The sequence below is a fragment of the Amphiura filiformis genome, chromosome 15 (assembly GCF_039555335.1).
Source record: "Amphiura filiformis chromosome 15, Afil_fr2py, whole genome shotgun sequence".
Classification (NCBI taxonomy): Eukaryota; Metazoa; Echinodermata; class Ophiuroidea; order Amphilepidida; family Amphiuridae; genus Amphiura; species Amphiura filiformis.
The window spans coordinates 33,980,913-33,998,140 of NC_092642.1; the positions used below are offsets into that span (position 1 = coordinate 33,980,913).

General features: G+C 37.7%; 1 protein-coding gene across 1 annotated transcript in view; it reads right to left on the reverse strand.

Annotated features, from left to right (window-relative positions):
• The window catches only part of LOC140171544 (epithelial sodium channel subunit beta-like), a 98,322-nt gene extending 92,377 nt beyond the window's left edge, over nucleotides 1–5,945 (reverse strand). Inside the window, exons 1-3 of the mRNA XM_072194815.1 lie at nucleotides 5,582–5,945; nucleotides 4,537–4,659; nucleotides 6–198 (exon numbers count right to left, since the gene is read on the reverse strand). Coding sequence (XP_072050916.1) covers nucleotides 6–29 — 24 coding nt within the window. The 5' untranslated portion in view covers nucleotides 30–198; nucleotides 4,537–4,659; nucleotides 5,582–5,945. The remainder of the gene's footprint in view (nucleotides 1–5; nucleotides 199–4,536; nucleotides 4,660–5,581) is intronic.
• Between the last annotated feature and the right edge of the window lie 11,283 nt (nucleotides 5,946–17,228).

The following is a 17,228-nucleotide window of genomic DNA, read 5'->3' on the forward strand; positions in this document are numbered from 1 at the left end:
CTTACAAGTTCTACGTTTACGTCTTCCATAATGATACTTGGTCTAACCTTGGGAGTTTCGGCATTTTTGTTCAAGGAGCAGACGAACTGGAACTCACATTAGACGGACACTTCATTGTTTCCACCAGAGTCTATAGTGGTTATACAACAAAATGTCCTAACTCCGATACCAACTTTTATTTCTTGCAGATGTAATAATCTGGGGAGATATCAACAACATAAACAGAACTTGAGTAACTTAAAGACTATAAATCGGGAAACGTAGAGTAGACGTAATATCCATGTTATGTATTACCCATATATTATCCAGAACGATGTGACGTCATGTGCTTGACTGAGACCCAGCTTAGAACTGAAGATCCAATAGTTATCGGTGAATGCACTCCATCGCGTTATTCGTTATTTTGATCACGCTGGAAACATGGCGATTTTCGTAGGTGTGTTTTTATCCTGAACGGTATTTAATCCGACGGTTTGTTTGAACGGCGGTTTTTATTGAAGGGCATAAACTCAAAAGGTTTTGCTCCGAAATCGTCATTTGTCCAAAAGGTATTTAGTAAAAAGGGACATTTGTTCGGGTATTACTCCGAATGGTTTTTGTTCCAAAGATAACTTCTCCAAAATTCTTTACTCCAAAAGGTTTTTACTCCAACTATTAGTTCAAAAATGGTACAAGAGTCATTATCTGAAAGATACTTATTCCGAAAGGGCCTTAGTCTGAAATAAAAAGTATACGGGTCATTCCTCCGAAACCATTGGGGATAACGTACTTTCGGAACAAAAAACTTCTATACTTCTGAATATAGAAGTGTACCCAATGAGTGTTATGGAACAAAACAAATTCTCGATGACGTCCTATTAGTGGTGAGCTCGCGGGGTTGAGAGTTACCACTTGAGGGGGAGTAAAGATGCACTTTTACCAAAGGTAGTTGACATCATGGGCTGCACAAAAATGACTGATAGCAATTGTACCGGAGTAGGTTTTGGTGGGAAAAAGGTCATCGAACTTTACATTGGGTCAAATTTCAAACTTGCTCAAATTGTGTTAAAAATATTATAATGTATTCCTCTAGCCATAATGATTCAGACAAGGTATAGTTTGACCTCTCTGGACGAACTGTTCTTGAGTTATTAACGAAAAGGTCAACGGTCACATTTTTGGCTCAATTGGGGTAAAAAAGATCACAAAGTGCTCCGCTTTTGACAATAGGTGTCAAAATGTTCATTTTAGAAATTTGACCCTTTCTAAAATTCGGTGATCTTTTCCCGCCAAAAGTTCTCCAGTACAATTGCTATCAGGCAGTTCTGTGTAGCCTATGATGTCAACTACCTATGATAGCAGAGAAGCTTTGCCCCCCCCTGGTAGCTCTCAACCCCTCGAGCTCACACACTAATAGGACGTCATCGAGATTTTGTTTTGTTTCATAACACTTATTGGGTGCATGTCTATATTCCGAAGTATTCTTTTTCCTGAATATTTGTTTAACTCCGGATGGTTTTTGCTCCGAAAGTACTTTATTCCCAATGGTCAGTTTTCCGAAAGATCTTTTTTCCCGACAGGTTTTTGCTGTAAAAAGTAATTATTCTGAAGAATCGTTGAACCGAATGCTTTCAGAGAAAGACCCGCATACCTTTTTCGGACCAAGGGCCCTTCGGAATAATTTCCTTTCAGAATAATGATTCTTGTACCATTGTTGAACTAATAGTAGGAATAATTACGTTTTGGAATAATGACTCTTATACCATTTTCGGAATAATGCCCAGTTGAAAAATTTTAATTAAAAAGTATCAACTGTCACTATTATGTAAAGACCTCACAAAGAGTAACGTAGCCGTTATAAATACGCCTAACGCTTCAGAACTGTTAAGGGGGTACAACACCCCTGCCCAATTATGTGCCTATTTTTGCACTTTTCTCAAAAATTATAGCGTTTTGGTGACAAGTAAGATATGTATATTATAAGGACAATGACTACAACTACTGAACTGGAAGTTTTATTTCAGCACAGACAACGGTTGTGGAGTTACAATCAAAAATGAGGTAAACCCAATATTTGATCAATAAATCAATAACTACTTGCCTTCAGTTGCTGAATTTTCAGTGCAGTAGTTGTAGTCCTTGTCACTATAATATATATGTATCTTACTTGTCACCAATGTGCTATAATTTTTTAGCAAGATGCAAATATAGGCACAAAATTGGCCAGGGGTGTAGTACCCCCTTAATCGTATTCACAATATTGCAACATTGTAAGGGTCACTTTTTTATTTATGCGGATTTTGATACACCATACAACCAATGTCATTCAATATAAACAACACCAGTTTTAAAGGTTGAAGTGATTTGTATTGATTTGAATTCAGCGTGACGATAACGGCAGATTTTACATGCCATAATACTTTCGTAATAAGGTACCACGTCCAGTTTGGTCCTATAGAACTATCGGTGCCCGATCAAGTATGATAATTAATAGTTGCATAGTGTTAAAACATATGCACTGAACAAATGTTCAGGGTACGATAGCAAGTGCTATCGGTACCTCTTCGGTACCGATAGCGCTATAGGACCAAAAACGATGTTGTGCCTAAGCATTGATCGCTGTAAACTGCAACTTTTAAATTCGGGTTTATTTTTTCTTTAGAAACACTACTGTGTTGTTAGTATAGAATGACATTGGACGTATGGTGATCAAAATCCGGATAAATAAACCATAACCGTTTTTACTATAAAAGAGATTCATATAATCATAATTCTGTTTCAACTGCAGTGGAAGAAGTCGGCAAAATCGCAAACTCCCCAAATATGACATGTGGGCGGCCTGGACTCTCTTGCAACATGGTTACTTCAGAGAAACACCGACAGACTAATATGTACTATTCGCCATGCTTTGGTGTCCATTGTCATCAATTCTTTGACCACGCACTCATTTTCTGAACATCAGGTTCTCAAGGAAAAATTATTATTATGACTCTTCTCCTTAAAAAATAGACGCTAACTTCAGGCAAATTTCCTTATGAATAACCGACCGGTATACAGCTTTTGTGTCTAAAATATTGAAACTTAAGGTAAGTCGTATTTCTAAGCATGTTAATGACAATAGTCTGTCAAACGTTCTAATCAGCTTACAAGTCCAACCGGGGACTTGCCATTTGGTCTAATACCATTTCGTCCAATACCCACATAGTCTAATACAGTTGGTCTAAACCCATGTGGTCTATAACCAGTATGACTACAAACCATTTAATATAATAACCATTAGAAACAATAACCATTTAGGCGAATAACCATTCAGTCTAATAACCATTCAGTCTAAAACAATTAAGTAAAATACAAATTTGGTCTAATAACCCTAGTAACCATTAAGTATCATATCTATTTGGTCTAATAACTATTTGGTCTACAAACCATTTGGTCTAATGGCACATGTTACATGCGCGGGCTGCATAGTGCACATCGCGCAAAAGCAAACCGGAAAAGATTTTGACAAATTGCTTATTAGATCATAATGATTATTAGACCAACTAGTTATTAGACTAAATGGTTATTAGAAAGTATTAGTTGGTTATGAGACTATATGAGTATTAGACGTAATGGTCATGGAAACGAATAATATATACTAGACTTAGTGGATATTAGACTTAATGATCATTAGCCTTCCTGTTATTAGAACAAATTGTGTTAGAGCACGGTGGCCTAGCGGAACGGGCGCTGACTCATAATCGGAAGGTTGCGGGTTCGAGCCCCGGCGACGCCATCGTGTTGTGCCCTTGAGTAAGGCACTTTATCTCGATTACTCCTCTCCACCCAGGTGTTTAAATGGGTACGGCATTCTTAAATGCTGGGAAGGTAACAGACTCGCTGTAGAGGAGGTGTAGCGATACCCCTATAGCAACATTACATAGAGGAGTCTGGCCCAATCGCCAATGAAAGAGAGATGGGCACTCCGATCACTGTTTATACAGGATCGTCTCCTTTACCTTTTTTTTGTGTTAGAACATGTGATAAATAGACAAAATGGCATTAGACCATAATGGCAATAGATCGTCCAACCACAGCACGAATATGGTCTTGCTGAGAGTCAAACATTGTGACTCTTCTCCTTAAACAAACAGACGCCAACTTCAGATGCAAATGTCCTTATGATTTAACCGACTGGTATATAGCTTTTGTGTCTAAAATATTGAAAAGGTATCAAGTCGTATTTCTATTCATGTTATTAAATGGCAATAGTCTTTGTAAAACGTTCCAATCGGCTTAAAGTCCAAACGGGTCGGGCCATTTGGTCTTATACCATTTCGTCTTATACCCACATAGTATAATAATGCAGTTGGTCTAAACCCACGCGGTCTATAACCAGTATGACTGCAAACCATTTAATATAATAACCATTACACCCAATAACCATTTACGCTTAACCATTTAGTCTCATAACCATTAAGGCTAAAACAATTTAGTACAACACATTTGGTCTAATAACCCTAGTAACCATTAAGTATATTATCAAAGAAAAGTTTAAAACTAGTCAACAACACTCACGTTTTTGTCCGAATAATTTCAGAGTAACCATACTCCGTCAGCGGTGTGATACTGGTGAATGACTGGTGCATGTTCTTTACGTCCTGTTGAGAATGTCCTTTTGTGACCTTTTGTCAGGTGTTTCTAGAAGCAAAGTGTAATATCTATTTGGTCTAATAACCATTTGGTCTACAAACGGGTCTACAAACCATTTGGTCTAGTGGCAAATCGGACGAAATGGCAATTGGACAAATTACTTATTAGACCATATGATTATTAGACCAACTAGTTATTAGACTAAATGGTTATTAGAAAATGTTAGTTAGTTATGAGACTAAATGAGTGCTAGACGTAATGGTCATGGGAACAAATAATGCTATAAGTGAATATTAGACTAAATGATCATTAGCCTTCCTGTTAGTAGACCAAATGGTGTTAGACCATGAGATGATTAGACGAAATGGTATTAGACCATAATGGCAATATCTAGACCGTCCAACCACAGCACAAAAATGGTCTTGATGATAGTCAAAAATTATATCATTCATGTCATTATGCATGTGATTGACGATCGGCTGGCTGTTTTCTTGGTGTTGTTGATTTGTAAGCAGCTTTTGACACCATTGATCATACTCTAGTTGTTCACGTCCAACTAATAGTTTCGGAACATGACTCTCCACTAAGTTGGACAATAAATAGCCCTGAAGAACGTAGCGAACGATCGTGATGGTCCCCAGTAAGTTTATCCCCACAACATGCTAGGAGATCGGGAGCCAACATGACACAGCGCATTGCGCGCGGTTTTTTTACCTCGCAGTCCATTGGATTTGTGTGGCCGGTACTTGCTATCGGGGAAAGTACACAAATAAGTTCCCACCGTAGAGAGATAGACACCCATATGATAAAGGCCGCGACGGTGGGATGTTTCTCACTAACTATACTCCTTAATAGATCTGTTCTGTTTATTCTGTCAATGTTATAAGATTGTTCGAATCATATATCACCTTTTGCACACATAGGGTACGAGTCGCCGATGTACTTTGTGATGGTTACAAGGCATACTTACAGTTGCAGGCATTGTAAGTTGTCAAAGTGTCCAATTCTATTGCTACACGAGATTCCGCACAATTCCTCACATTTTTTTCCATCCGAAGAAACACGCGAAAGCTGCATGCACAGTGTAGCAAACTGCTCAAAGGTCATATAGTCTGTTGAAGATGCTCGCGCATCGAATAATTTACAATTAGTTATGCATCGCCAGGTCTCTGTACGTGACCCCTTAACAAAACCTGTTACACAAGCAAGCCTAATATTGAGTTTGATTTAGGTCTATGACCTACAACCTGTAACTCGCAGAAAAAGGTCTCTTACCTTTTTGTAAGTTTTAGTAGTCTATTGTGATTCTATTTATGGGAATTAAGTCACACTTACATAGCAAGAACGCAACTACCGCTGTCAAATTACCACCTTTCAGGTACTACGTGGTGTTTTTTGGTAGGATGCGACCTTTCAGGTATTACATGTAGTGTTTTGGTAGGATGCGCACCAATATATATAAATTAGTACTGCAGATTAACGTATCAATTGAGTACATGGTGATACAAGCAACATAATTGGTATACACTCTCCTAGTGGGTCACTTATTGAGGGACATGGTTGTTATAACGTTAGCCGTTTGTATAATCCCGTAATTCCAAGGTCAAAGTTTATATAGGGGTCAAAAAATATAAAATTTTGTTGAAACTAATTCCAAAATATTTGTGGTCGTAAGTATTAAGAAAATGTACAGTTTGACCTATCTACGACGTTCTGGAGCAAAAAGGTCGAAGGTCAACATTTGGGCTCCACATGGGTCAACACAGAAAATTTCCTCCGATTTTGATGTTTCACTTGTTATAACATTTTCAATAAGGAATTATTTGCAATACCTTAGATGTTTTGTTGCCAAGGTAACATAGTGAAACGGGTCAATACCTAATCAGGCGATTGGTTGCGACTTATTTTGCTGTATTTCCCGGGTAACCAAATGTCCTAGATAATGCAAACAATTCTTTTTCTTGATTACAAAACGAAAAACTTGAAACCATTTTCATTAAAATCGGAGGTATTTTCTGTTTTGACCCATGTGTAGCTCAAAAGTTGACCTTTTTGCTTATAACTCCGGAATGATAAGCTGTAGATAGGTCAAACTATACATTTTCTGAATCCGTATGACCTGAGAAATGTTGTGGAATAAGTTTAAATCAAACTTTGAGCAACTTTGAAATTTGACCCCTGTATAAACTTTGACCTCGGAATTCCGAGATTCCCCAAATGGCTAGCGTACTTTTCCTAATAAATGACCCACGTGGAGAGTATAATGCCAATTCTGCTGCCTGTATCTCCTCGAGCTCGATTGTAGCTTAAAAAATGATTAATCTGTAGTGCTCAGATGTGCATGTTTGACCAGTGTCGGTACAATTCTAAAATGTTCAATGATATAATGAATGTATATGTTCTACATAACTGTAAAATATAATAATCCCGAGATTATTTTTGTTTGATCATAGATAGTGAATCCGCGAATAAAACTTCAGACTATAATTTGGAGTGGTTCCATTAGAAATTACAGACAAGATTCCAGACAAGATTGACCTTTTCGGTAAATCCCATAAGCCTTTGCGAGTACACCTGAGAACTAGTCATTTGATGTCACGCCGACTTAAATACGCAGTAAAATTAAAAAAATAAATGTTCGTATTTATACAGCGCCTTTCACATGTGAACATGTACCAAAGTGCTTTACATTTATTCCGCCGTCGTTAGAATATGTCAGCTGCCATACAATGCCCAAGGCATGCTCATACCTTTGGGCGGCGCTCAATGGACAGTATTCATAACAGCTTCCCATTTCACACCTGGGTGGAGAGGAGTAATCGAGATAAAGTGCCTTACTCAAGGGCACAACACGATGGCGTCGCCGTGGCTCGAACCCGCAACCTTCCGTTTATGAGTCGTAGCCCGTTCAGCTCGGCCACCGTGCTCCTTGTAACGATGTTCGATCAACGATGTGTGCATCGGCGCAGACCGGCGTGACGTAAAATGACGAGATCTCAGGTGTACTCGCAAGGGCTTATGGGATTTGCCGAAAAGGGGTCAATTAATAAATCGACTTCAATGATGACGACTGTTGACATAATTACCGTATAGAAGACCATAAATGGTTGACCAGTTTCTTACGTAATATGCTGCAAAGTACATTCTATGGTATTACAAATTACCAACAAAAAAACAAGCAAAACTACTCAAAAATTAGATCAAACACGATAATGTGACCGTACAGCACGAATGAGCCGTAAATGTCCTCAATTGTATTCTGAGTTACAGTGTAAAATGGGCATGAAGGTCGTATTCATAGGTACCTCAATTTGGTGCTACGTGTACCTCATTTAATGAGATACACGAAATACCTATGAATATGACCTTCATGCCCATTTTACACTGTAACTCAGAATACAATTGAAGACATTTACGGCTCATTCGTGCTGTACGGTCACTTATTTGAGGGAATAAAGTAGAGGTCCATAGTCCTGTGATAAGCACACAAAGGATCTCAAACGATATAATGCTAGTACCCATTTCTATTCATCGTTATGTAATTCTTTTCCCGTGCATTATATTTCACAAACTACCCTTCATAGCCACCATCGGCAACCTGCACGCTAAACAATAGATTACCTGAAACAGGCACACTTACTTAAGCAATAGGTTTTAGATTATTTTGCTCAATCCGGAGCCGCGGAGAGGGGAGCAAAAAATGGTGTCTCATTTAAAGGTATACGATGTATTTGTTGGTCGAAGTAGCAACAAAAAATGTAGTTCACAGCACCTTGCGAATGGTTGTGAGCTTTAGCAAAAATTGCATTGCTTAATTCATAGCGAGCGTGTAGAAGAACTCAAATATCACAGCTATACTTTAGTAGGTCCTGTGGTTCTTGAGTTATGTTGTAAAGAGGGCTGAAACAACAACACTTTTGTAAAACGTACGTAACTCATTAACAACAATAAATTAAGCAAGTTTTCAAAGTATATGATTTGAAGAATGAACTTTTGCAAAACACCAAAGTGTTATTTTTTTTCAATAATATATTGATTCAGATAATGATTTCAGATATCGGTTTCTTTTTACTGCTTCGACCAACAATACCTCGTATACCCTTAAGACAGACCATTACGATAATTATGTTAATTAAGGTTAGGGGTTTAGGGTTAGGATTCGTGATAGTTTTAAATGAGACATTTACCGAAATGTAAAATTAGTATCTTTGCAAAGACTAGTATTGTATTCAATCTATTATTGCAGACATACATAGGTGATGAGTGTAACCTGCTTGTAGTGCAGCGCGGTATATTCAAAAATTGTTTTCACCTATTGCTATGGTAATTTATCCGATTATTACGTAACTTCGCCAGCGTATAGGTAGGTAAAATTCACTACACTAACTACACCTTTATGTGGTGACCTCAATACAAGGGCCATTCATAACCGATCGATAGCATGCCTCACTTTGCAGAAAACAATCCAACCAATTTTTCATAGGTTTTCGTTGGTAAAAGAACAGCCGTGAATTTAGTGTCATTCCACTGAAATTACTTTCACACGATTTTTAAATCCCTGGTTATAAATTGGGGTCCCATTAGCATTTGCAAGGGGGCAAGGCCGAGAGGGGGCACGGGACATGCCAGGGGGTGGGGTGGCAAGCACACCGACAGGAGGGCCAAGCTTTTTTAGGCACGCTGTAGGGCATTTTACCCCCTGGGAGCTCACAATAATGCTCTCAATTGATATGAACTTGCATCGTTGGTCAAAGCTTTTATTCTATTACAGGCTTAGTCTACAAAATACCGCGCGTTTCAAATGGGTAAATTGTCTCCAGAAAGCTCTTGGTGATCTAAACCTACATAATGTTTTGGAATACCGTATACGTTCACTTAAAGCGATGTTATAACATTTCCATAAAAAATAGCTTTTATTTTCAGATGACCCCTTTTAATTTTAAACAAAGAAAACTGGAATTTTACAACTAGCGCAGATGTCGCCAATGCATGTCACTCCTTCGGTTGTGCTACTGCACGTGCCTTTGATGTGTGTGTACCATCCCGCACGCATTGTACGTACTGTGATGAACATCGTGTACGTGTTCGACTAATATTTCCATCGTAATAATAAAACGACGGTTCCTGCGTTTTATTCAAAATCGCGAATTTTGACAAAACCACAGCACCTCAAGATTTTTGCACATACTGCAGTTACTTTGCATTTTACTGTACACAATACAAAGTGCTCACACCATTGACGTGTGACCTCTACAAACGGTGTATGTTAGAGGTATAGGGGAGTGCCTAGTTAACTAACTGGCCAATGTTTTTTGTACTTTCTGAAATTCTAGAATAAATAGTTTTGTATATAACATGTCCTAAATTTTTAGCTAGTTTAGACCTTTGAAAATATTCGTACTTTGTGTTTTAGTAACGAAGGGCACGGCGTGGCCTGCAAAATTCCCTGTGTCAATCGAATGCAACTTTTGGTAGCTATCCTCATTTTGTGGACTGCTCGCTTCCGAAGGGCTTTAAAACTAAACCACATGACGGACATTTTTTGTACTTGTTGTCAATCAAGAACAATGCATACATTACATGTAGGCTAAGAACTGAGTAGGTGGGGCATCTGCTAATGGTCGTACCTCCCTGATATGTAAATGACAGATAACAGCAACAACAACTCCCAAATCTGTCCATAACTTTGGTCAGTGGAGAGAGTCAGGGGATTTCAAGTGTGTGATTATTGATTGGCAAGTGACATATTTGGGCACCCGTACTCAATATACCTCAGTTGTCAATATTAAAGCAAATCATGCTAGTCATACCCAACTTCACACTCATAAGCAAGTTGTAATTAATATATAAAAAAATGACATAATAAATAAATGAGACTGTACATATTGTTTTTAAGGCACTCCACTCTGTGTGGGCACTCAATAAATGCCAGTGACGTGATATAATATTCAATACTCTCTTTGTTTTATTTCAGATAGATAATTTATTCGTTGAAATAGTTGTCTTAACTTCTGTAATAATTATTACTATTCAAATAGCGTCTATCATAAATTATAGCATTTTATTATAATATATAGCAAAAAAGCTTGATCCATTATGTTAACCCCAATTACAAAATGCATATTATACAAATGTCTTGTAAATACATGAATTTCTGCATGTTATGGCTACACATACCAAAGCCTATCGTCTCTGATTGTGCAGATTCAGCTATTGGTCACAAATTTCGGAAAACCTCCTCTAAATTTTCTAAATGAAAAGAACACGGGGAAAGTTATGACGTAACTTAAACGGCAAAACGTTGACAATACAATTACCAAGTACTGCAATTCGCCATAAAGGTCCGTTCATACTACGTAACAATTGCTTTTCGGCGGTAACGCATCGTACTGCAAAATACTGCATTGCGGTATCACAATACAGTTAAATACATTTCAACTTGGAAATGCAACGAGTTGCGTTGAGTTGCGGCAACAAGTATAATTGAAGACCGAAATAAAAAGATTAGTTTACGTCTGACGTCAGGGCAAAGGCGCGACGTGATTGGTTACTGACCTGGGCAGTATGGCATTTTTGGTCTACTTGACAGGACGTCATACGCCAACTAGTCTTTCTAATTCGTTCTTCAATTATAATCAATAACATTTTCGGCAAATCACCGCACTAAAAAGCTTTTGCGGCGTAGTATGGTGTCTTTTAAAAAGAGCGATATATCCAGGAGGTGGCCGCATTGCATTCTCTAAATTCAGTAAATTTTCATCGTCAACCGTTTAATTGAATGGGATTATTTTGAAATTTTAAAACGCTTGAAATATCACAAACAAATAGGCCTATGTTGATAAATAATATAAATACAAGCTAAAACCGTTGGGGTTCGATAATGAACCAAACAAAACTAACCGACTATATTGGAAAATGCCATACGGCCGGGCGGTTTCACAAGTTGCCGGCTCGATCATGTCATCCGCCGCCTGGATATATCGTAGTCTATTTCCGCAAATTTTGTGCAAATAGGCGTTTGTGAATTTTAAAAAGTTCATTTTGATGCCTTATATGATCAATATCTCAAAAATTAAGGCCAATATCAAAAAACTGAAAAAACTGTTTTTGGAATGGTGCCTCAAGATTAAGAAAAAACAAAACAAACATTTTTGGAAAGAGTGTTTTTTCTTCATAATTGTTTTTACACCAAATCTGTATTTATACTGAGATTCATTGATGTCTTGCCTTTATAAAAAAAATGTATACTTTTATATATCTTGCGTGAATAATTACAAAGTTATGGCACTTTTACTACATGCATGTCTGAGAGTACACAGCTGCCTTAAAGGTTTGGTTTCACCATGTGGAAAGGTTTCTATACAAAAACGATTCTATTATAAAACACTTTTCGTCATTAGGTCAACAGATCATGAGATAACGCAATTCAATGTTATAGCAAAGCGAATAATTATGGTAAATCTGTTGAAATCTAAGCACATTTTTTTGACCAAAATGTAGATATTAAAAGTCAAAACCTCAAGTGTTCCTTACAATATTTGTCAAATTTTATGTCATGAAATGAAAAAGAACACTTATATTGTCCATACACTAGCGTCACTAGAATGAGCGCCAATTCTCTTTAAATTGCAAATCTTGTGCAAAAATTTACTCTTTTCGCCTGTTTTGTCATACGGTTGTAAATTCAATGAACTATGACTTTACTAAAGAGCGCTTACAAATCGATATGTTTCAAAAGATTCTATGGATCTTCTTGGTCTCCTATTCTGGATGAACCTGTGAATCTGATCGCAGTCTGAATTCCGAGAGAAATCGGTGTTGCCGCTGAGAATGTTGTGGCGAGACACAGAATTGTCTTGGTTGACGTCTGAAAACAAGAAAGAATGGATATCAGTCTTATTGCTAAATCTCAAAAACAGTAGCATTTAAATTCAGTGCCTGTTTTAAAATATGTGCGTACATGTAAATTATTTTCTGCTTCTGATGTCTGCTGCAATATGATCTGACATAATTTTCCAAGAATTTACAGGATGACAATACAATGCACAGCGAGCATTTGTTCGAATAATTAGCCCAAAATACACAGTATTTGTTCGGTGGGGTGGGGTCTACAGCCAAAGCTCACGTAATACGACTATTTCACAGGAACACGTAGTACTGTTTGTTTTGTTTGTCTATATAATGACGAATATTTTTTATTTGATTTGTTTGGGTTCCAGCCCTAGCTCAAGAAAGCTTCACGAGGCTCATTTCCGTTGTACTATTGCGATCCATTTGAGTACTGAAACTTTCAAAATATTCGAAACTGACTGCGAATTTCATTTCATATACATGTACGTCTCTTCTTTACACGGAACTGACATCTTTACGTCCCCTGCCGAAGGAAGAAATTCTCTCATGGTGCATTTACCCCAGGAAGTTTTTCTCGCTTAATACGACTATTTGACAGGAACATGTGGTACTGTTTGTTGATGATGATGATTATCTTTTATTTCATTGTTTGGGATACAACCCTGGCTCAAAAAAGCTTCATGAAGCTTATTTCCGTTATATTGGGATCCATTTGAGTACCGGGAAAGCTAAGCCAGTCAGGGTTAACACCTTACTCTTCTCGAAACTGACTGCGAATTTCATGTACATGTGGGGCTCATCTGTACACGGAACCGACAGCTTCACGTCCCCTGCGAAGGACGAAATTCTCTCATGGTGCATTTACCCTAATGTAAATGCACCATGGGATATTTTCAACTAAATACAGATTTTTTTTCGGACGTTTTTCTACCACCGGAAACCGTTGGCCGCGCATCGTTTTGTGAATCCTAACATTTGCAATTGGCGATAAGTGAAAGAGCATGCAAAAGGTCCAAGGTAATAACTCTTACTTTGCATGTTGAAGGCAAAAAACCCTGGGGGCACTCCAACTTTGGAGGTGACGCGTATGTAGGGCTGTTAAGACCCCTTTTTCAGCATCGCTGTCACCCAAAGACCCCATATTTTTTACGAACACATGCTCGCTCCGCGCTCTGTCACCCGAAGACCCCCTATTTTTTCCATTTGATCTGTCACCCAAAGACCCTGACAAGTTCAATTTGAACAGCAACTTTCATTTATCACTGATTTTGTTACTTATTTTGAAAAAAATAAAGAAATTTGAAGCCATTTAGAACTAGAAATTTGATTTTCGAGGTTTTTGTGGCGCTGTTTTGGTTCTCACCCAAAGATTCCATTTAAAAAAAGGTCATGTTCTCACCCAATGACCCCATATTTTTACATTTTGCTCTCACCGAATGCCAAAAATCATGCTCTCACCCAATGACCCCATATTTTTTACATGTTGCTCTCACCGAATGCCCCTTAGTGCGAAAGCGCCAGCCCTACACCTATATCCATTTCAAATTGAAGTGCCCCCCCCCCCCCGGGCAAAAACCCCAGTCCGGTACACCGATGAACAAAAATTCGACTGCAATTAGCTATTCTATCCACTTTATATTGCCTACGCTGTAGCTCTGGTTATACTATGCTGGTATACATTGAAGTTCAATCAATAGGCTTACGAGCAGGAAACATCTTAGCAAATACATCAGCTCGGGGGCACTCGTAATTCACGGACGTTTCTGTTATTGTGAAGTGATGAGTTACGTGACAGTATCATATAGAGTTCAGGGACGTCTCATAAATCATATAATCCCTAGTCTCAAAACCCAGTCGCAAACGACATTAGTAATGTTGCGCAACGTGAACCAAGTTCGTTGGATTTTGGCCAAAAGTAGCTCGATTTTGCAATCTAAGTGTTTTCTGGGACAATTCGTCGGAATTTGCACAGATATAATATGACTTTTGTACAAGTAAGTATTTTGCTAAACATAGAAAAGTTCTTCTAATACACTCTGCCTCGTTCCGATGTGCTGCATCTAGGTTCCGGCTGTCAACAAAGCTCGCTGTATGATATCACCGACTAGTTCTAGTAGATATCGGAGAAGTCCGTGAATTACGACTGCTCCCGAACTGAAATTAGCTAAACGTATCGGTATGCAAATAGTATATTAGTATAAGCAGTAAAGCAAGAATGACATTTGGGCAGCGGAAGAGCAGAACATCAACAGGATCGATTGGAGTGAACGTTAAACGAATTAAACGTCAAACTTACTATTTATACATTTTGCTGAAATAAAGTTCATGCTCTAAGCTGAAAATTTTGACTTTTAACCAATGATTGATCCTTGCTACTATATTTTTTTAGAAATTTGAAAGTTATGTGTTCAAAAGTCGCTCAACGACTACATGGAGTGATGTAAATGTAAGTTTAGTTTCAGGTATTGGTAATGGTTAGGGTTAGGGTTAGATTTATGTAAAAACACATGTAAAAAAATGCAGTGTATACACAAGCTTGGTGATAAGAGAAACTGCATGAGCAAAGATGTACTTTAAAGAACGATCAAAATTATTGCTTCAATAAATCTCATTTTGTAATTTGTTAAAATATTTATGGTTGTATGGTAAATACTCGTATATATATATTTGTATAGATAATGTTCATGAGTTTGCCGAATTACTAAAACGTTCTATATTATAACTCGATCAGTTCAAGTTTAAGTTTCAATTCTTTGTAAACTTACTTGGATGGCTTAACCATATCAACTTATATTGAGAAAATGAAAACGATTTATTCCTCTTCACATCACATGATACGGATATTAACATATTATGTTAATATTCGTTTCTTTTGCATAAGACAACTATTATAAACAAGACTAAGTTTCAACCTCGTATGACAATGATAAGATTTGAAACTACATGTATTAAAGTAGACTTCCCGAGAATAATATATATATTTATATATAAAACAGTTCAAGTAACTAGCAGAAAATTAGTAAGCTGTTTTATTGCTGCACGGAAAAATCTAACTACGGCAAGAAAGAATATGCAGCACTAGATGGACGAACGTGATGTTCACAACGTGTCATGAATACGCGGATTTAGGGTTTCTCTACCGGAAGTCAATTTGTGCCGAAATTCCTCCCCACTATGCAATAAGCGTTTTGCATAACAATAGATACAGTTAGGAGGTTAATCAATATTCTTTGTTATGCAATACGAATATTTCATTGTGGGAAGGCTTTCGGCACAAATTGACTTCCGGTAGAGAAACCCTAAATCCGCGTATTGGTGCCATTCAAGAGTGGCGATTGGCTACAGCGACATCGCGTCAATCTTCTAAAAATTGGCTCGTTCCTGCAGTTGATGAGGCCATAATCAGTCCCAGAACAACGCCAAATATGGATTAAAAGACCTTTGACCTTGGATGTACAACAGCATGTTATGATCTAATGGGAAACTGTGCACATCAACAAACACCATTTCTATCAAAAAGGCAACGTCTGATATAATTTGAAACCACATAAATTACTAGAGTTGGTTCTTCTCTTGGATTTGGACCAAGCTTTAGAATATCGAATGTTGCGTTTTGAAATAAAACAAACCAGAAATTTATCACCCATTGTAAAAGATATGGCACATGTACCGAATACATGTACACATTGGCTGACCTTGTGGATTTCCTGGCCCAGCAATGCTAACCACATAAGGAGATTATACGATTAACCAAAGATACTCAATGGATTAACCTAGTGCAGCTATTGTCATAGCAGGGTATTATTATGTAATACTCCTGATCCATATTTGGCGTTCTCTTGGACTGATAATATCGATATCAGACATATCACTGCTATAAAATAACGAAAGCGAGGTCAAGAAAGGTATCACCGGATTATAAAATCACGTGATACTATTCTTGACATCGCTTTCGTGATTTTATAATACCATGTCGAAGTGATGTAATAATCGGATTAAATATCATAGCAATAGACGAATCCAACGAGCCAAGTGATGGTTAGAATTTAGTCGGCCATGACTAGGTCCACGGCGCATCAAACTGGTGTTGTGACTGCCCAATTAGGTGGATTAAAGCCGCTTAAAAATCGATGTTATGCTGTATTGTGTTGTAAACTTTCATCATTCTATTGTCTACGTGTAACACGGGCGATGAAATGCAGTTTAAAATCCCCGCGAATGACGCATCATTTCATATTTTAGGTGGGATATACCCGACGAGAACCCAGCTATGGCTGCCATTGAGGTGTAGGAATACGTACAATTGATTCGTCTATATGTGAAAAACATGCTAAATACATCGCGCTGCACTATAAGCAGGTTGCACTCATCACCTGTGTATATCTGTAATCATAGATTGAATACAATACCATTTCAAAGATACTAATCTTACAGGTGCGAGTGAACAGCATGATATTGTTCAATGAATGGGTACGCGTGAACGTACCGTGTAGCGCGGTATATTCAAAAATTGATTTCACCTATTGCTATGGTAGTTAATCCGATTATTACATCACTTTGCCAGTGTATACGTGATATCAATGTTTACCCCATCAACGGCAGGAGAGTGCCAATTTTATTATCCGCGGTTACTTTCATCCCTCGAATGCTCAAGTCTTATACTAATCTTACGTTCAATAAGGGTGAGTGGGCAAATTGATTGGACTTGTCAAAGAGATCTAATAATAATTCACATGACATATTGAATTTGTTCGAGAAATATGTTT